Source organism: Stenella coeruleoalba (assembly GCF_951394435.1).
Source record: "Stenella coeruleoalba genome assembly, chromosome: 5".
Lineage (NCBI taxonomy): Eukaryota > Metazoa > Chordata > Mammalia > Artiodactyla > Delphinidae > Stenella > Stenella coeruleoalba.
Genome location: NC_137150.1, coordinates 36,212,924 through 36,234,144, shown reverse-complemented (window position 1 = coordinate 36,234,144; position 21,221 = coordinate 36,212,924). Strand labels below are relative to the sequence as shown.

Here is a 21,221-nt window from a genome sequence, read left to right as displayed (position 1 = left end):
TCTTTCTCCCATTTTTAGATTTTTCTACTTAAAAAAATGATTTTAAGATCTGTAGTCAGTGATTTGGGATAACGACTCTAATCAAAGTGCCACAAATAAGCTATGGTGAATGCTCAGTTACTTAGTGATGTTTACGTAGTATTAAAAAAACAAAAAAGGAAAAGCTTATGATATTAGGACCAGGGTTGGGGTGAGGGGCAAACGATTTTTGAAAAATAAACCTGAGGGGATATGCTGAAGCATTTTCCTTACCACAGGGAGATCTTTTTTTTTTTTTATCATGGATTTTTTTTTCTCCCCCCCGCACAAAACCACCTGCCGCAGAAATAAAGTCCCTGCTTTAAATGCCGTACAACTTGGTTTCCAACTGGCTGTGGCTGGAAGATGCCAGGCCTGCTTCAGCTCAGCAGGTGGTCTCTGACTCCTTCAGCCCTTGGGAGACCATTGGCCTGAAAGCAAAAAGACTTGGGGGTAGGGAAGCTCTTTGTTTTCTAGAGAAAATGTGATCTCTTTCTCCATTCTCTGTTCTTTGACTCACAGACAGAAAGCCTTACAGGCATACAGAAGTAGGACTTCTGTGGACAAAATTAGGACAGTTTGCATGAAATCAGTTAAACTTTCTTGACTTTGTTGTTGTTGTTGCTGTTTTTGGCAAAAAAGGATCGACTCCGCAAACCAGTGGTTGCTGAGGGATATAGAGGCTTAAGTGTAAGAACTGGGAACTGCTGGGGGTTTATGAATTTGTTAGAGTACAAAATAGACATTCTTTTAAAATGCAATTAAAATAAAACAGGAGGTAAGTGGAAAGTGTGTACAGTGACTTTAAGAAATAAATGAGGGCTTCCCTGGTGGCGCAGTAGTTGAGAGTCCACCTGCTGATGCAGGGGACGCGGGTTCGTGCCCCGGTCCGGGAAGATCCCACATGCCGCGGAGCGGCTGGGCCCGTGAGCCATGGCTGCTGAGCCTGCGCGGCCGGAGCCTGTGCTCCGCAACGGGAGAGGCCACAACAGTGAGAGGCCTGCGTACCGCAAAAAAAGAAAGAAAGAAAGAAAAGAAATAAATGAGACACTAACAACCTCAACAGACACTTATTCTGTGTTAGTGTGTGTAGCACACTGTGTAAGTTTCCTGTCGAGGTATCTTGCTTTTCAAAGAAGTGTCTCTGGTTGGGGTGTAGGTGAGATCAGATAAAATGCGGACTGGTCATAAGGCTCCGAACTAAGAAAGCACCTCTGCCCTACTTAACAGCTAATTACAAGTTAGAGTAGATCTGAAATTGTGAGGTGCTGAGCAGCTCCCAAGGGGACAAGAAATTATAGAGACATAATAACGATTATTTGAAAATCAGAATTTTCATATCTTTTAACACCTGCTTTAACTGGGATATTTCATATTTTTTCAGTAGGGGATGAGACTTTGTGCTAACATCCTAATATACAACCGAGCTAGTAAGCCTTTGCTTCTTTCATTTAAGTGACTCTGAATTAAGTGCTGTACCTGGGAAGCTGATTGGCTCCCAATAACCACATGCTAAACAGGTATGGTGAGCAGTAATGGTGCCTGGAACTGTTTTCCAAACTTAAATGGGCCTCAGAATTACCTGCAAGAGCTTTTAAAATACAGATTCTTAAGCAACAAGGATTTCTGGAGACATGGTCTGGAAGTCTGTTATCTCAAAGAAAGCCAAGCTTGGGGACCAGTTGCTGCCCTAAGAGAAGTTGGATTTGTCCAAGGATCACACCTGACTTCCGTCTCCTAACAGCTGTGTACCCTTCCATTTTGACCTAACCATCAGTCAAACAACAAGCTAGCATTTTGAAATTAATACATGGTATAGTAAACTTTTTATTCTTTTTAATATGCCCAGTAGAGATGCTTTTGTGCTTTGACATGGCAGCTTTTGTAGAACTAAGGGAAAATATTTTACTGGTTTTAGGGAAGGTTAAGCCTCACTAAGTCCCCTTGTCCAGTGTCACCAAGGAAACAACTAAGTTGAGGAGTAAGCAATAAATGAAACTGGCTTTCTAGTTACTAAAAAGAAATGTCAAGGTCTAATTTTTACTGTGGTAAACAGAGTATTTGTCATTCATTTAAAGTAATCACAGCTACTGTTTGCATACTCTAAGTGGGAAGAAAAAATGTGCACAGACCTAGAACAAGAGCAATGTAAAAAATGCACCAAGTGCTCTTATTAATTTCATCAGGGGTCAGGCTCAAACTCTGTCTTCTCTGGAGTTCACCTGATCCATGCCACGTTCCCCACCCCCATTCCTTATTGTCCCTATTTATTTTTGCATCCCACCCCTATTTTATTGTTATTTTTACATACTACTTACTAGAGCTGTCATTCCCATGAAGTTGTAGTATCACTGTGATAAAGTTTACAAAAGCTAGACCTGGTATATTATAGATTTTTAGTATTTGCTAGAAAGGGTCTAAGGAACCAGCAAACAGATTCCTTGTTTTTATAGATGAGAAAATTGGAGGCAAAGCTGTTGGAAAGACTTATCAATGATGAGCCAGTTAGCAGCCTAGACAGGTCTTGTTTAAAAAGAAAGTATCATGTTAAAGGCTGTAATAAAATAGAAAAGAGGTTCTGACATTTAAAAAATTACTGATTAATTCATTTCACCCTTTCTTTGACCTAAATCCTCCCATATGTATTTATCAACTTTGCAAACATAGTGATTATGTGTATATAGAGTTTGCAAACAAGTTCTAGAATGTTACTGCTAATCAATTAATTTCTAAAAGCCTTTCAAATAATCTTATCTTCTACATAAGAGTGATTTAGGCAATGAAAAAAAAAATCAATGAACTTCACATTGTTTGCTCTTCACTGGGAAGAATCATGACTTAATAAGAGTGGAGTCTCCACGGCTGTTTGTAAGCACACTTATAAGCTGATATTATTTGCCTTTAAGGCCTTATTACTGGCATGAAGAGCATTTCAAGTGGAAGCCATTCCCTGTGAGAGCAGTTATATTTTATATAAAGATCATTTTGAAAATTCATATCTGTAGTAAGAGATCCAGATGTTAATCAGCTTTTTTTTTTCCTTTAAAGTTATTCTAATAGGCATTTGGATTGAACTAGACTTTCAGCTTATCGAAAGGTAAAATAATATTTGTGAAAGCCAGATCAGCCAGATCACAGAACTTAGAGAAAAATGTATTTTTAGGTTGAGGGAAGTAGGATAATCAGCAATACTCAGTGACCTTCTGAAGTCCACACAGCTAGTGACGGAACCCAAACCAGAGCTCTTTTTGCTACCCCTCCTTCTGTCCCTAAATCTGGACTGACTCTGTCATCCAGCCCATCAACAAGGTGTCTCAGGATTCACTATGTACCAGGTCCCAAAATATGTTTTTGGTCTATGCTGAGACTTAAGTATACCCTTTACTTCTGCTCTGATGATTTTAGGAAATCTCCCTTTCCTTCCTTTGACAGAAACATTACCTGCATTGTTTGGTACCGTTTCCACATAGAAATGAAATTGTTTTCAGAAACTAATCCCTTTCAGCCACACAGATTTACTGTGATCTGTGGAAGCTGGCAAGAAATCAATTCACATTTTTCATGTACCTTTTGGCTGAAAAGATTCTCTTGCAGAGGATCTGGACTTTTTTTTTTTTTGCCCGCTCCGCACAGTTTTTGTTGGTCAGTGTCCCAGAATAGATGTGTTTACAAGAGAGTGCAAGTGATATTTTTGTATGGTCTCGGCACAGGCATGGATGAGGCTGTATGTGAGAAACTGTCTCAAGGTGACCTTTAGAGCAGAGAATGAGCAGGGCACCAGGTGTGCTCATTACTATTGGAGGGGATTTTGCTTCTTGGCCTTTTAGAGAACAGATCTAGGAAATAGAAGATCTGTATGCTTGTGTATATGTACACACAAGCATACAAATACATACACGAATACTCGTGTCTATGTGTGTATGAATTTGTTTACTTTTTGTGTTTGTTTCCACTCCTCTCATTCTCACTGATTCAATTTTAACTTTGAACATGTAGGATCCTACGAGCGGTATCAGTCCCTTCCTTACCCTCTTCACTCAATTCTCTCCCACCCTTATAGGTAACCAGCTTCACTGTTTTCTGGGCTATCCTTCTTATATTTCTTTTTGTAATGATAAACAATATTTGTATATTAAAAAATTCCCATCCTTTTTTATTACACAAGAAGTAGCATACTATAAATGTATATATGCTTACTTAACGCTTTGCCTTTTTCACTTACTATTATCTCCTGGAAACCCTGTATCAGTTCATAGAGATCTTATTATTTTTTATAGTTGCATAGTACTGCCTTGTGTTATGTTTATATTATTTTATTCAGCCAGTCTCCCATTCTGCATCATTTTTACCCTAAGTGACAGTGGAAGAGTTTCGTGTGATGTCAGGGAAGAAGGCGAAAGAGAAGACAAAGCAAATGAACACAGTCATCATAGGAACTTCAGAAACATTATGCTGAGTGAAAGAAGCCAGACATAAAAGGCTGCATATTGTATGATTTTCATTTATATGAAATATCTGCAAAAGACCCATCTGTAGAGACAGAAAGTAGGTTGGTGGTTGTCTAGGACTGTGAGTGAAAATGGGAAGTGACTGCAAATGGGCATGAGGTTTCTTCTTGGGGTGATGGAAATTTTCTAAAATTAGATCATCAGGGACTTCCCTGGTGGCACAGTGGTTAAGAATCTGCTTGCCAATTCAGGGGACATGAGTTCGATCCCTGGTCCAGGAAGATCCCACATGCTGTGGAGCAACTAAGCCCGTGCGTCACGACTACTGAGCCTGTGCTCTAAAGCCACGAGGCACAACTACTGAGCACACATGCCGCAACTACTGAAGCCCATGTGTTCTAGGGCACCACGTGCTACTAAGCCCATGTGTTGCAACTACTGAAGCCTGCACGCCTAGAGCCCATGCTCAGCAACAATAGAAGCTACCACAATGAGAAGCCTGCGCACCACAACCAGAGAAAGCCCACGTGCAGCAACAAAGGCCCAACGCACCCCAAAAAAGTTAAAAAAAAAAAGTAAAATAAAATTAGATCATCACACAACTCTAAATTGCCAAAGCCATGGAACTGTACATTTAAAACATTTGAATTTTAATGTATGTAAGTTATATCTCAAAGCTGTCATCAGGTGGCATGTATGGCATTCCTAACAGAATGTGATTTTCTCTGATTCGACCTTGGCTTAAAGACTTGAACCCACTTGGATGCCATATAGACTTAGTGGCAATGTTAGGCATCTCTCCCCCCAAATGATACTTTCTACTACAATGCTTCAAATAGGAAATGTATTTTTTAACAGCATTTTCTGCTTGAGGGAATTAGTGAAATGATAAACCCTAAGGAAATTTACTTATTTTAAACTAACTGTGGCAGAAATGATTGATTTAATCCCTTTAAAGAGATGAATTCTAAAGGACCTTATAGACCACTTTGTTATGCCTTTTATTTTACAGATGAGACTGAGAGTTTTAAAACTCTAATTATGTAGTAAAGTTAGAAATGTAGTCCTCTACTCATCTGTTCTGCTCTTTAAATATTTATACTATTCTGTTATGCAGCGATTAAAATAATAATTATTAAGAGTCTGTAAAAACATGGAAAGCTGTTTACAATACAAATGAAAAAAAAGCAGGGTGCCAAATGGCTGAAATATCATGATTGCAACAAATATGTCAGCTATGTATTCATATTGAGGCCTGGAGCACAATAGACAAAAACAGTATGTGTGTTATGTAATGGGCTCATGGGCGTTTCTCCCTTAATATTCTTGAACATTGCTGCATTGTATCCAAATAAACTTCTTTTCTAAAAATATTAAGGCTACCACAGGGAGAATGTGATATCAGAGACATAGTTTGTAGCTGCCTGAATCTGTAACCTGCATTTGCAGACTTTCCCCAGATACCTTGCAGCAGTGGAAATGTGTGTGATGAGGTTACATCATCCTAAGCCTCTGGCACTCTTCCTTTGTTTTCCTGCCCCTGGAATTTTGCCTTTGTCTCCTTGTTTCTCACCCTATTTTATGGAATCTACTGATCTGGCATGGCTGGTGAATGACTTTTATAGTGGGTACTGTTACCTATCTCAACTGAAGGTAGAACATGAAGAGATTATGCTGACCCTTAAGTAGTTTAGCTGACACTGGAAGAATATTTTGTCTCTAACATGGGTGATTATTACCCAGTGGGAATGAGTTAGAAAGAAGGAGGGTTCTCCTTCTCTGGTTAGCTGTACAGCTCCAATGGACTGTCTCATTTGAGGAAGGGAGAAATGGGTTTAGATGACTTTCAAGACTTCACTAGACTTGATTTTTTTCAAGGTGACTGACTATGTGGCTTTTTTTGTGTGATAGGGAACATCATGGAGAAAGCATAAAGCGACTACATGAACACTTTAAGCAGGACATTGATTCATACCCTAGCTCTGCCAAGTATATTTTGATCATATGTACTTGTTCATGGCAACGGATAATGCTGGAGTTTTAGCCCATGGATGAGTTGGTGGCATAAATGTGAAGCTAGCGAATATTTAATATCTTATTCAAACACACTCCCTCTCTAAGGGGTTGGATTCCACTTTCTAAAATGTTTGGGTTTCTTTGGACGATGCTAAGTGATAGGCGGTATTTATTAGCTCAAGTAAGTGATTAAACTTTTATATCGCCGTGCTTTTCCTGTTAAAATGCTGAGAATATTGTAGCCATAGCAGTTCCATTTCAGGGAAAAGAAATGGGACTGTGAAAAGTAAAGGGAAGGAAGGGGCAGTGTGAGTAAAGTAGAGGGCACCATGCCAGATATATAGAGGGTCCTTTCCATAGGTCTGTAGTCTTTGCTTTAGATCTCTGATGGTACAGTTAATTCAATTTTCTGTTCTGGTATAAACAGTTCATTTTATTCTCTCTTCCCAAACAGACATCTTCCTGAATTATGTTTTTTTATCCCACTACTCCTTTGCTCAGAAATATCGAGTGAGTCTCTCTCTTATTGCTGTTGGATTTCAATCTTAGGCCAGCATTCCTAACCCCTGACACCTAGTCTTATCTGGCCCAAAGAATCAAATATCCTGTTAATCCCCTTTTAGGTCACTGTAGACAGAGGACCATCTCTTCCTATCCTCTGATCATACCCCTGCTCTTTCCTGTCCCCAAGCCTCCATTGACACTGTTTTATTACTACACTCAACCCCATCCCAGCACACTGTATTCTCTTTTTACTATGGACTCTCATGTATTTTTGTCTTGGCATTTATTTTTTAAAATATCAGTAATAAAACTGTAATAATAGCTACCATTTATAGTGTTTATATTGTTCCAGGCACCATTTTCAGTACTTTACATGAATTAACTCATTCAGTCTTCAACAACATTTCAAGGGGTAACATTATTGCCATTTTATACACAAAGACATAGAGGCACAGAGGGATTAAATAATGGGCCTAACCTCCTACAGCTAATAAGTGGCAGATATGGAGTTCCATCCCAGGCTGTCTAGATCCAAACACTGTTCTGAATCATAGCTCTAAACTACCATTTATAAGTTATCTTTTTAAAGGTTTCATGCTCTTGAAAGTTAACCTCTTTAAGTCAAAGTCTCCTTGTTCTCTGCTTCACCTCATTATATAGCCCTGTGCATGGTGCAGGGGGTGACTGTGAATATCTGCTTACTGATGTGACCTAAGGTCAGTGGCCAAAGAAGTTCTAATAGATTTTTCTGGGAGTTTTGGCTTGCGTGGTTAGACTTGATGATTTAATCTTGATACACTGGCTGTCTTCTGTTCTCCCTCTAATGACTGGTGTGAGATGGTCAGGGTGACTGTCAAGAATTCAAATCTGTGGCTCTCATTACCTAAATGAATGGTGCTCAGTGGTAGGTAAATTTACTAATGTACATGAAACCAAATCTCAGATTTTGTTCTGGTCTTCAAAGTAAACATTTTAAGTTTGCGTGTTTTTTTTCTTAAGCAGTATTTTATTACTTGTATATTTGGTATGTCATATGAAATGGGTAAGAGCAACCTACACTTCACCTTTCTTGCAGAATCAAATCCCAAAACCATGCTTGATTTTGTGCAGTTCTTCCTTGATTTCTTTGGGCGAAGGAAAGACTCTGCATGGAGGAAATAGTGGAAGTTGGTTATGTTGAAGTTACCTTGAGTACTCTGTGCATACAATGTTAAGCTTTGGGATCAGGATTTTTCCTAGTAAAAACAAGTTAGCCAAAGAAGCCGAAGGCTAACATTGTTGGAGTTGACTTACTGCGTTTCTTTTATCTAATGGTAGGCTGCTTGATCAGGTAGGTACTCAGAGCCAGTTGTTCCTAGTGCTTTAATGGTTGCATCTGTCCTATGTATATTAGTCGGTGAAACAGAAGCTGTTTCTGGCTGATGCAATGAGAAAAGGGCGTTTGGAAGAGTATTGTATAACTTGGAGAGCCAAGGGGAAAATGGAATAATTTGCCAGCTTCAGGAAGAGTAACTGTGACAACTGTAACATCTTGGGATGGCCAACCAGGAGTGTCTCTTAAATCTTGTACTTTGAAATGACTCAGTTCTGTTTTCATTCAGTGCTTTACTCAGGGTGTATGTTCCTTGAAAGGGAGTCAGGTTTGCTCTCAGCTTAAGTCAGGTGACCATTTCTTGCTTGGGGTGATTGACGGGCCACCAAAGGCACATGGAATGGGAAAGAAGTATTTCCAAAGGAAAAGTGGGTGCAATTAACAAAGAAAGGGAAACAGACACCACCAACAGATACAGATGCTCACTTCCATCAAGGTTCATCTCAAAGAGGAGAATTTAAATGATAGCATTGACTTGGATAATAAGTGATTTGGATTTTATCTGAGTTCAATCACCAAGTTATTTCTCTACTTAGAAAATCCTAGCAGCTAAATTCATTAACAAATATTTTATGTTTAATTGCAAAAACTTGATTTTTTTCCTCATCACATTTTTTTTTTTTTTTGCGGTACGCGGGCCTCTCACTGTTGTGGCCTCTCCCGTTGCAGAGCACAGGCTCCGGACGCGCAGGCTCACTGGCCATGGCTCACGGGCCCAGCCGCTCCACGGCATGTGGAATCTTCCCGGACCGGGGCACGAACCCGTGTCCCCTGCATTGGCAGGCGGACTCTCAACCACTGCGCCACCAGGGAAGCCCCTCATCACATTTTAAAACATTTATTTAGCTGTTTTCAAGCATACCCAAAATTATAATGTGAACCCATATACAACTTCAACAATTGTTAAAACATTTTGCCAGTCGTGTTTTTGCTAATTGCATTTTGAAGCATTATCATAAGATGTTTTTACTGCTGGCTATATAAAAATTCACAAGTTTTAACATGAAGCCTGAGAACTTGTTTTATGAACATAAATTCAAGCACCAAATTATCATCGATCTTATACCAAAAGGCATGTTGCCAGCTAGAGCAAAAGACGCTTTGTTCAACAGTAATGCATTGTTTATCTAGAAGTAGCATTTTATTTCTATCAGTAAGGCTTTTCACTGGTTTAAGCCTGATGAATCAATGCTTTAACAACTGTCTCTTCAGATTACCTCTTCTGAATTTGTCTTCTGGATCTTGAGCCCTTAGGGTGTGATCAGAAGTTTTATTTGACAGTAAGGTTTCTGAACACCAGGACTCACCTGCATTGTGTGAGAGCTGAATGTACTCTAATCTTGTTTGCAGTTGAAAGATGCATGAGTGTCATGCAGTCCGGGACACAGATGATCAAACTGAAGCGTGGGACCAAAGGGCTCGTCCGGCTCTTTTACCTGGATGAGCACAGGACCCGCCTCCGATGGAGACCCTCTAGGAAGAGCGAGAAGGCAAAAAGTAAGACTAACTTTTGAATTCTCTGTTCGGCTTGACAGAGTAACACATGGGTTCTATTAGGTGGGCTCTGAAGCTTCAGATCTGTAGACTTTTCATATTTCTGCAAGTTTTAGGGTCAGTTGTTAGAGAATGTGAAGAGACAGAATAAGTGATGACCAGTTTTACTTTTGTTAATTCTTTGGAGGAATTTAAATCCATAAAAAGTTTTCTTATCCACGAGTGCTGTAAACGGTAATATTTCCCCTGTGTTGGAGACATATTTTTGTAGTTGGGATATGAGGTTTTATAACTTGACGTCTTTTATTTTCCTATGAAAAGTAAAGGACATCATAAATCCAGTGGGATTTAAAGTGTTTTGACATATTCTGAGCACAGTTAACTGATGAATGAATTAACAAAATTGTTTCAGTGATATCAAGTAAAATAGCGTTGATCTGTCTCCTCTGTAAAGCCTCTCTCCCACACCTTCTACACTCAGCACCCAGTCCTTGCTGAGTCCCCTGTAGTGTCTCTCTCATCTGCTCCCTCCCTCCTGTTTTCACAGGGGTCTTCTTCGTCTAGGGTCTCTTCACCTTTCCGGTGGCCTATTGCAGTCTCCTAACCAAGCTCCATTTTGCTAGTTTCTTCTGCCCCTATCAGATAAGATGCTTTCCTCTTCAGCTCATAGACAACCTCGACTAATTAGGCTTTCGTGATACACAAATGTATTCTCTCACATAACAAGAAACTCAGATTGGCCAGCCTCAGGCATGGGACATTGAGTCTCTAGTTCTGTTTTCCCTGAGTGCCCTTGGCTCTGTCCCTTGTGTGTTGACATTGTAATCGGGGCAGCAGCAACCTGGCTTCACAACTGATAGGATGGTGAAGATGCAGAAAGGGACCTTCTCTTCAGTGCTTCCTTTTCAAGAGTGAAGAACCCCTTTCCACACCCTTCTCTCAAAGCAGGGTGCCCATGTCTCCTTGGTTAGAACTGGGTTATGTTCCCAAACCTAAAGCAATCATAGGACATAGAAGTGGGGCCACCCCACTGGCTTGGACCCACTAGAACTTGCCCGGGGGCTGGACATAGGCTCATTTCCCTGTGAGTCATGTGGAGAACGAGTTAGAAAGACAAATTGGGAACGTGCCATTAAGGCAGAGCAGAGGCGTGGACGGTGTATATGGGCAATCAGTAAGATTGCAACCCTTCTGATTCATGCCCCCAAACAAGCAAGCAAAAAAACAAAAAAATACTGTCTTAGTCTAAAGTAATCCGCTCTGCAAGTGCTTCTGTGACACACACTGGCAGCATTGCTCCACTACCTAAATAATGCTAATCTCTGGTCTGTTACTTCAGCTCCTCATAATCTAGCCTCCAGCTCGATTTATCTCTTTCCAGCTTTATCTCCCATTACTCTCCCTCTTGAGCTTTTCAGTCCAGTGTAAATGGCCTGTTTAACATCTGTGGAGCGGGCCTCATGTTTCTGTATCTTTATGTCTTTTTCCCTGGGCTGCCACTGTGTTTTCCCCTCCGCCTCTCTAAGCCCCGCTCTGCCTTTACCCTCATAGTTTTCTCTCTATAAATCCCAATCACATTTAGCTATGCTATTTGGTTACCACCAAAATTTTTTTTCCCTTCAATTTTTAATGGCTGTTTTATGCATATTGTAAAACGTCAAAGTTGGCTCTAGGTCTTTGTATGTTTTCCTGGCATAAACGTATAAACTATACATTTGACATATTCATAGCCCCCTTTTCTACCAACCTTCTTGTCCTGCTGGGCATATCTGTCTTCCTATCATAAATTTCAATACCCTGACGCAACACCCAGGAGGGTGTTGTCTGGCTGTCAAGGAGAGTAAAGTGGTACCTGGAGAAGGTTACTAGCAGGAAATGACAGAGCTTGTATTTCACATTCGGGCTTAATATCACAATTCACAGACAATGAATTTTATTTTTAAATTTTAAGATGATTTTGCTTTCCCTACATATCTTCACCTGCCACATAACTGTGTATCTCTTTCCTCACAGTACTTATTGACTCCATTTACAAAGTCACCGAGGGTCGGCAGTCTGAAATATTCCACAGACAGGCTGAGGGGAACTTTGATCCCAGCTGCTGCTTCACCATCTACCATGGCAACCACATGGAGTCCCTGGACCTCATCACCTCCAACCCTGAGGAGGCCCGCACCTGGATCACAGGCCTCAAGTACCTGATGGCCGGCATCAGTGATGAAGATTCCCTTGCCAAAAGGCAGAGGACCCACGACCAATATCCTCCCTAGAACTTTAATGCTAAACTGTGTGTGAGTGTGTGTGTGAGTGTGTGTGTGTGTGTGTGTGTGTGTGTGTGTGTGTGTGTGTGTGTATTAGACTATATTTTTTTCCCATAATTTTGAGGCTTAAATCCACTTTCCTTGCTGTTTTTTAAATTTAATTTAATTTTTATTTATTTACTTTTGGTTGTGTTGTGTCTTTGTTGCTGCGTGCGGGCTTTCTCTAGTTGCAGCGAGTGGGGGCTACTCTTCATTGTGGTGTGTGGGCTTCTCATTGCGGTGGCTTCTCTTGTTGCAGAGCACAGACTCTAGGTGTGTGGGCTTCAGTAGCTGTGGCTCACAGGCTCTAGAGCGCAGGCTCAGTAGTTGTGACGCACGGGCTCAGTTGCTCCGCGGCATGTGGGATCTTCCTGGACCAGGGCTCAAACCCGTGTCCCTTGCATTGGCAGGCGTATTCTTAACCACTGTGCCACCAGGGCAGCCCCGCATTGCTGTTTTTTTTTCTTTACCCTTAGTATCTTTCTGTCCCCTCCTCACTCCCACCCCAAGTAAATGAATGCATAGAACACGTAGAAACTTAAGCTTGCGTGAACTGAGGTGCAGACTTCTTCTGAGGGGACTGGACTTACTTTCACTATCTGTGACATGTATGGCCTTTCTGAGCTCAGTTTCCTTATCTGTAAAGTGAGAGTGTTAGGTTCGTTGACCGCTTTGGTTCCCTTCCTCATATTTTGAATGGTCTTAAGAATACATGTTCCCCCTCTCCACGTAGGAAATAGTACCACTTCCTTCCTTGGGTGTCATTGGAATGTGCATCCTAATTTTTTCCCAGAGTGGTGGTAAATTTGTGCTGCTTTAGCTATAATCCCTCACCAAGGGCATTGTTGGAGCAGACTGGAAATATTCAGCCCCTGAAAGGATGTTGACAGTGTAAAGGTCTAAGCTGATGAGCCATGATGCTTTCATCAGTGTTCACAGCATGCAGATAAATGCAACTGGGATTCATAAATGAACAAAACATAAACATAGGAATTAACTTTCTGTGCTTTTTCCTGCTAGTTTGGTTCCTAACTCCTTTACATTTGATAAAAAACAAATACTGAATCATTGAGAATGCTTTCTGGTACAAGCCACAGAACCATACTAACAGTGCCTCAAACAATAAAGAATATTCATTTTCTCATGAACAAGAGATCTGAGATAGAGCGGTTTCAGGGTTAGTTAATTCAGTGGCTCATTAGAGACCTAGGTAATGTCATTAGAGACCTAGGCTCTGCCATTCTCAGCATGTTGGCTTGGTCCTTTAGCTGGCTACCCTTTGGTCAAAGAGAAGTGCAGCAGCTCTAAACACAGAGGAGTCCTGCCCAGAGGGAACAAAGTTTCTTCTCATAAACGTTCCCCCATTTTTTTTTAAGAGCAAAGAAAAACTTCCCAGGAGTTCCACAAAACACTACCTCTCATCAATGGCCAGAAATGCTATTACAGGCCCATTCCTAAACCAACCTCTGACAAGAGAAATTAACATAATTGGACTTTGATCTCAGGACCCTTTTTGCATTTTTAAAAACTGAAGACCCCAAAGAGTTTTTATGTGGGTTCAATCTATTGATATTTGTCATATAAGACATTAAATGTGAGAATTTCAAAAATATCTCACTAAAAATTATAATAAACTATTACATGTTAATGTATTTTTATGAAAAATAACTTTTTCAAAGTAAAAGAAATTAGTGAGAAGTGTGGTATTGCTCTACTCTTCTGCAAGTCTTTAAGGTTTTCTATGTGTAAGATCATATCATCTGCAAACAGATAATTATACTTCTTCCTTTCAGATTTGGATGCCTTTTATTTCTTTTTCTTGCCTAGTTGCTCTGGCTAGAACTTCTAGTACTATGCTGAGAAGAAGTGGTGAAGGCAGGCATCCTTGTCTTGTTCCTGATCTTAGAGGAAAAGCTTTCAGTCTCTAACTATTGAATATAATATTTGCTGTGGTTTTTTCATATATTGCTTTTATTATATTGAGGTAGTTTTCTATTTCTATTTTGTTGAGTGTTTTTATCGTGAAAGGGTGTTGAATTTTGTCAGATGCTTTTTCTGCATCAATTGAGATGATTGTGGTTTTTCTCTTCATTATTTTGATGCAGCATATTACTTTGATCAATTCTTATATGTCGAACCATCCTTGAATTCCAGGACTAAATCTCACTTGGTCATGGTGTATAATCCTTTTAATATGCTGCTGAATTTTATTGCTAGTACAGCTGACCCTTGAACAATGCAGGAGTTGGGGTGCAGACCTCCAGAGCAGTTGAAAATCTGAGTATAACTTTATAGTTGGCCCTCTGTATCTGAGGTTTTGCATCTGTGGATTCAACCAGCTGCAGATTGTGTAGTACTGTAGTACTTATTTATTGAAAAAAATTTCCCATATAAGTGGACCCACACACTTCAAACCCCTGGTGTTCAAGGATCAACTATATATTGTTGAGGATTTTTCTTTTTTTTTTTAAATTTCAAGCTAAATATATATTAATTAATTTTTATTTATTTTTGCTGTGTTGGGTCTTCGTTTCTGTGTGAGGGCTTCCTCTAGCTGTGGCAAGCGGGGGCCACTCTTCATCATGGTGCACGGGCCTCTCACTATCACGGCCTCTCTTGTTGCGGAGCACAGGCTCCAGATGTGCAGCCTCAGTGCTTGTGGCTCATGGGCCTAGTTGCTCCATGGCATGTGGGATCCTCCCAGACCAGGGCTCGAACCCGTGTTCCCTGCATTAGTAGGCAGATTCTCAACCGCTGCGCCACCAGGGAAGCCCCTGTTGAGGATTTTTGCATCAGTGTAAATAAGAGATAATGGTCTGTAGTTATCTTGTAGTGTCTTTGTCTGCCTTTGGTGACCTCATAGAATGAGTTAGGAAGTGTTCCCTCCACTTTAATTTTTTTTGGAAAAATTTGAGTATTTTGGTATTTGTTCTTTAAATATTTGATAGAATTCACCAGTGAAACCATCAAGTCCAGGGATTTTCTTTGTTGAGAGATTTTTGATTACTGATTCAATCTTCTTATTAGTTATAGATCTATTCATATTTTCTATTTGTGATATAGTCTTGGTAGGTTTTATATTTCTAGGAATTTGTCCATTTCATCTAGGTTATTCAATTTTTTGGTGTATAATTTTTTATAGTAGTATCTTATAGTCCTTTATGTTTCTGTAGAATCAGTAGCAATGTCCCCACTTTCACTTCTGATTTTAGTACTTTGAGTCTTTTTTTCTCTTCGTCCATCTAACAAAAGTTTTGTCAATTTTACTGATCTTTTTGATAAAACTACTTTTGGTTTCATTGATTTTTCTCAGTTGTTTTTCTACTTCATATCTGTTCTCATCTTTCTTATTTCCTTCTTTCTGCTATCTATCTTTTTAAATCTATTGAGACTTAACTGCTGCCCTCAAATGTGGTCTATTCTGAAAATGTCCCATGTGCACTTGAGAAGACTGTATATGCTGTTATTGTTGGGTAGAGTGTCTGTATATGTCTGTTAGATCTAGTTGGTTTATCGTGTTGTTTAAATTCTTTATTTCCTTAGTTCTGTCTAGTTGTTCTATCCACTATTGTTAGTGAGGTACTGAAGTCTCCAAGTATTATTGTAGAATTATTTCTCTCTTCAATTTTCACCGTTTTTGCCTTATATATTTTGATGATCTGTCATTAGATGCATAAATGTCTATAACTGTTATATCTTCCTGCTGTATTGAGACTTCTATTAATACATAATATCCTTCTTTGTTTCTTATAGCCTTTTTTGATTTAAAGTCTATTGTTTGATGTTAATATAGCCACCCCAGCTCTCTTTTCGTTATGATTTGCATGGAATATCTTTTTCCAACCTTTCATTTTCAACCTGTTTGTGTTTTTGGATCTCAAATGAGTCTCTTGTAGACAGCATATAGTAGGGTCATGAGTTTTTATCTATTCTGTCAATCTGTCTTTTGATTGGGGAGTTTAATTCATTTACATTAAAATAATTATTGATAAGGATTAATATCTGTTATTGTGCTATTTGTTTTCTTTATGCCTTATAGCTTTCTTGGCCTCTTATTTCTTGCATTATGTCTTCTTTTTTTGTATTAAAATATTTAAATCCCATTTATATAAATTCTATAGCTGTTATCTTTGTGGTTACCTTGGGGATTACATTTAATGTCCTAAAGTTACAATACTGTAGTTTGAATTTTTACCAGCTTAGGTGAATAGTTTTTTTAACATGATTTGTTTGTCCATGTTTACTGGCAGTAGAAAGTTTTCATATTTGAATTAATCAGATTGACAGTTGAGGAATTTCATATTCTGAAAATATGCTATCTGGAAACCGAGTGTACCCCAGAACCACACAGGGGAACAATTTTACAAGAAATATTGAAGAGTTGATGTTTATGTCAGTGAGGAAAGAAAAGGAAACAGGAAATTAATGAATAATGAAGAGGAAGCTGATGTCAAAAATAGGGAATGTTATATTGAGTCAGAGAACCATTCTCATACAGATTTGTCAGAATTGGATAGGGGTTTAGATAATGTCTTAATATCAAAATGACATCCTTGATTGGATGTAAATTTAATAACATTAATTGAGGAGAACAGAGCTGATATGTTCATTATCATTATATTTCAATTAGGCCTGAAAATTTCAACTGTGAATGAATAATGAGAATAATGAATCTTAAATAGTTGTGTGAAAAAAATCCATCCAGTGTAAAGTGAAATTCAAGTTATTTCTGCAGTGTGGCCATGTTGAATGGAGGTAGATGAAGTACTCGGGTCTATCAGAAGCAATACAGTATTGTGGTTAAGGAGCAAGACAGTGCTGCCCTGTCTGGGTCTAGCCCCAGCTCTGCCATGTACTATGTAACTTTGGGGACTTACTTAAACTCTTTTACTTCAGAGTCTTTATCTGTAACATGGTGATGACGATAATGATGGTATCTGCCCTATGTCATTGTGTGACCATCAAATGAGCTGATTATACACAAAGTGCTTTGAACACTGTCCAGCTCATATTAAGCATTTTATAAACAGTAGCTGCTGTTGTTATTGCTAAAGAGAGATAAGGATTGGCAAATCTTTTGCTTTTCCTGTTCAGATAGATTGATGTCTGAAAACTCGATGGTCCCAGCATGGAAAGATGATGATGCTGGCATATTCCTCCATCAGATCATTCTCCTCCTTGGTGCCCCCACCTTACCTCTTAATGCCACTTGGGAAATTATTACCTGTAGAAGACTTTATGGGTGTTGTAAACTGAAGCCTTACACCTTCCCTATAAATCAAGGGTCCTGCAAACTGCAGCCTATAGGTAAATCTGACCCACCACCTTTTTAGATGGGCTCCTAAGCTAACAATGGGTTTTCAATGGTTGAAAAAATCGAAAGAAGTATAAAGTTTTGTGACATGAAATTTTAGCCAATTAATTTATGTATTGTCTATGGTAGTTTCTGCATAACAATGGCATAGTAGAGTAGTTGCAATTGAGACCAAATGGCCTGCAAAACCTAAAATATTTATTATCAGGCCCTCTTCAGAAAAAATTTGCCCACCCCTGCGCTAAATAATACCGTTCAATGCTTTATATTCTCCTAAAGTGTTTTTTTTTTTTTTTTTTTTTTTTTTTTTTTTTTTTTGTTTGTTTGTTTGCGGTACGCGGGCCTCTCACTGCTGTGGCCTCTCCTGTTGCGGAGCACAGGCTCCGGACGCGCAGGCTCAGCGGCCATGACTCACGGGCCCAGCCGCTCCGCGGCATGTGGGATCTTCCCGGACCAGGGCACGAACCCATGTCCCCTGCATCGGCAGGCGGACTCTCAACCACTGCGCCACCAGGGAAGCCCTCTTCAAAAGTTTTTTGATTAGACAATACTAGGCCGTAACTTTTCATTCAGTTTTTACTCTCCTAGTTTTTCTTTGCAGAAATACTATTTCTTTTCTTAAATTTATCATGTATTGGCTATGAATCATTAATTCAGGGTTTTCTTGGGCACTCATGTCTCAATTATGAACAACAACTTTGAGGTATCAGAATACTTTTACCTGCAATTATATCTTATACCATGTGTACTGTTACTGAGAGAGAATGGTATTTCCTTTCATAGAATCTTACAGTTGGAAGGGGCTTCAGGGTCATCTAGTTGTGCTCACTGACATTATACATGAAGAAATGGAAGCCCCAAGAGGTGATGTAAGTGACCCACTGTCACAGGGCCAGGTCAGCATGGAATCAGAAGTAGTGTATATTTCTTGGTCTGAGTCGGCCTCTGTTTCTGTCTTACCAATCCCAGATCCCCTAAACCAATTGTCAAGGCCAGCTTGTGTGTTGACACTGAAGGCCTTGCAGACACAGGCTCACCCAAAAGGGTTTGTTTCTGCAGAATATTCCTGCTTAGTGTCTGCTTGTATCTGCTTCTTCTCTGGAGAAGTCTTTGAGATGCTTTGATAAAGAAGTATAAAATAAAAGGATGAAAATGCTGCCATCCTTGGACTCATTTATTCATTTCTTTGAACTCTGGCCAAATATTTTATGGGGCACAGAGCAGTGTTCACAGTCAAAAGAAATAGAGCTCACGCAATGGGTGCTGTATTCCCAGAAAACAGAAAAAAATGAGATTCAGGTACTTACTAGTAATTGGCCCAAATGTTTCACTCTTTTGATTCTTCAGTTATTTTTCCCCTGGTCCTGGGTCACCCTTTAATTCCCAGGTATCATATATAATGAGGTCCTTCCTGAACTCTATGAGGAACAATTGAATTTGAAAGAACTGGACTGGTTATATTCAAATGTTATAAAGGGAACAAAATGTGAAACAGATATTTACGATTGAAAAATCACTTCTATTTAACTTTAGGAGAAATAAGACTAATTTTCCAGTTTTTACTTTCTAAGGTATAATCTCCTATAATCATAGTTTGAATCACCTAAGAAGTATAAGTGTTCTGAGTTACTACTGGGAGGTTAGTTAATATTTCGTCTTAAATGAAAATTTTTCAGTTTGATGTCACCTGTTTGATAAGCAAACGTTATTCTTTGACACTTTCCTTTGACCTACTCCCATTCTCCCATTTCTTAGATTTAAACCTAAGTCTTTCCCTTACTTTGATTCTGTTTTTCTCCCATCATCTTCATTACTTTCCTCTTCATTACCCTTTGAATTTTGAAGCTCAATTTGGTTTTCTAAATGTACATACCGTTCCTACCTTCTGTTATCTACCCCCTAACAACTGTGAATCATACATTTTAAAAAAGCCCTCTGCTAAAACTTAACTGGGAATTTTAAGCTCATCCATTTGTTACCAGTTATTCTGCTTCCTCACTATGTAAAACGACCCAAGACTCATCCTCCTGGGGGCCTTTTAAAATCTCAGTTCACATGATGTAAATCCTTTGTATCTAAACTCATATCCTCAGGCACCTAGTATCATACCTGAGCTTTGAAGCAACCTCTATCATATCAGGCTTGCAGTTCCTATTAATGCCCTTGATTTAGAAGTTGAGGATATTAGGTAAGAATTGTCAAAGTTAGTCATAGGAAAAGGAGCAGTGTAGAGACAGGCCTTCTGTGCAGGAGAAAACCGTGCTAGACCAAGTTGAAGGAGACCTGGGGTTGAGACCTGGTTCTCTTACTAATTCTTACCAAATTTCTCCCTCTCTTCTAGTTTTATATCCTCATCTGAACAATGAGGAGATTGAATGAGATGGTCTAAGCTTCTAACTGTAAGAGGGGGACTGAGAAAAGGGAATTGAAAAGATCATGTTGTGTAGGGATATTGTGAAGGTAAAAAAAAAAATGCTGGATGAAAGGTCATAGATGGAGAAGATAAGGCCTAAATTTGGTATACATGGGGTCTCATCACATCATAGAGATGCTGTAACAGTTTGGATAAAATCTTAAAGAAGCTCCCAGAGTAATATGGTTTGACTCTCATTTCCCAGTGAAGGGAATCACCTATATGTGCTCTCCTTCCCCCAGTTCCTTTTGTTGTCACTGTTAGTAGCTCACTAAGAGCCTGTGGATTGCAGGTCCTCCTCAAAAGAATTTCTTCTCAAGTTTGGTGTGAATGATAAATGTCCTTGTGAGTATTCTGTGAAAGCAGTTTTTATTTTGATGAAAATGCAAGTGTTTTTCTTGACCTTTCTGCAAGTGGGTGAAGCAGACCTTTGAGGAAGCTGATAAGAATGGTGATGGCTTATTGAACATTGAAGAGATACACCAATTGATGCACAAACTAAATGTCAATCTGCCCCGAAGAAAAGTCAGACAAATGTTTCAGGTATATTTTCACAATTGGATTGGCCTTATGTAAAATACACGTTGGAGGTTATCGATATACTGAGGTATTTCAAAAGGCTATTTTGCCTTGTTGGAAGCTAATATTACTACTCTGTATTGTTTTGTTTTTCTTTGAAGACAGAGGCATTTTATTTCATCAAGGAAAACTTCCTAAACTTAACATGCATCCACAGTTTCACTTCCTAAAGTGCTTTGTTGTTGTTGTTGCCATTTTCAGAGAGTAATTCTAAGCATTTAACCTGGTACTTAAATAATGGGGTAAATGGGATCAAGTCACTTGGAGAGGATGATAAGATCTCATCTACCAACCTCATGGTCTGTTGTGAGGATCAGAATAAAGACTGAGTAACACGACAAAATAGCACGCGTGGAAATCCTCAAGAGCCCTCTATTTTGTTACAGAGGAGTTTAAGATTTAGAATCCTTAAGGCTTAGAAGTGCTGTATCACTTCTACCATTTAGGGAGCCCTCCAGAAGTTCACTCCAGCTGCTTGTTGGTGTTAGATGAGATGCTCTTTCCCTGTTGGTAAGTTCTGGAGGAAAATCCATGGGCCCAAACTTATTCTGTGGCCCCCAGCTGGGATTGTACTCAGTCTTCCACCTAAGGTGCAAAAGTGAGTTCTGTTAAGTTAAAGTTGGTGCAAAGACATGTTAGATTATTAGTAATTAGTAGACTACTAATTCAGGAAATGCTCTTATTTGGAGATAAGTCATATGTATAATCCATGTTTTGCAGTGATTTTCTAAGTGACTAGGTAGATGATATTTTTAATATGTAA

The 21,221-nt window shown here is 39.3% G+C and overlaps 1 protein-coding gene across 2 annotated transcripts in view; it reads left to right on the top strand.

The window, feature by feature from the left end:
• Positions 1 to 21,221, top strand: part of PLCH1 (phospholipase C eta 1) — a gene marked incomplete at its 5' end in the record, with an annotated part of 239,409 nt that overhangs the window by 120,562 nt on the left and 97,626 nt on the right. For both annotated transcript variants that reach the window (XM_079922362.1, XM_079922363.1), the window contains 3 exons: positions 9,709 to 9,855; positions 11,866 to 12,110; positions 20,294 to 20,422. In XM_079922362.1, coding sequence (XP_079778488.1) covers positions 9,709 to 9,855; positions 11,866 to 12,110; positions 20,294 to 20,422 — 521 coding nt within the window. The remainder of the gene's footprint in view (positions 1 to 9,708; positions 9,856 to 11,865; positions 12,111 to 20,293; positions 20,423 to 21,221) is intronic.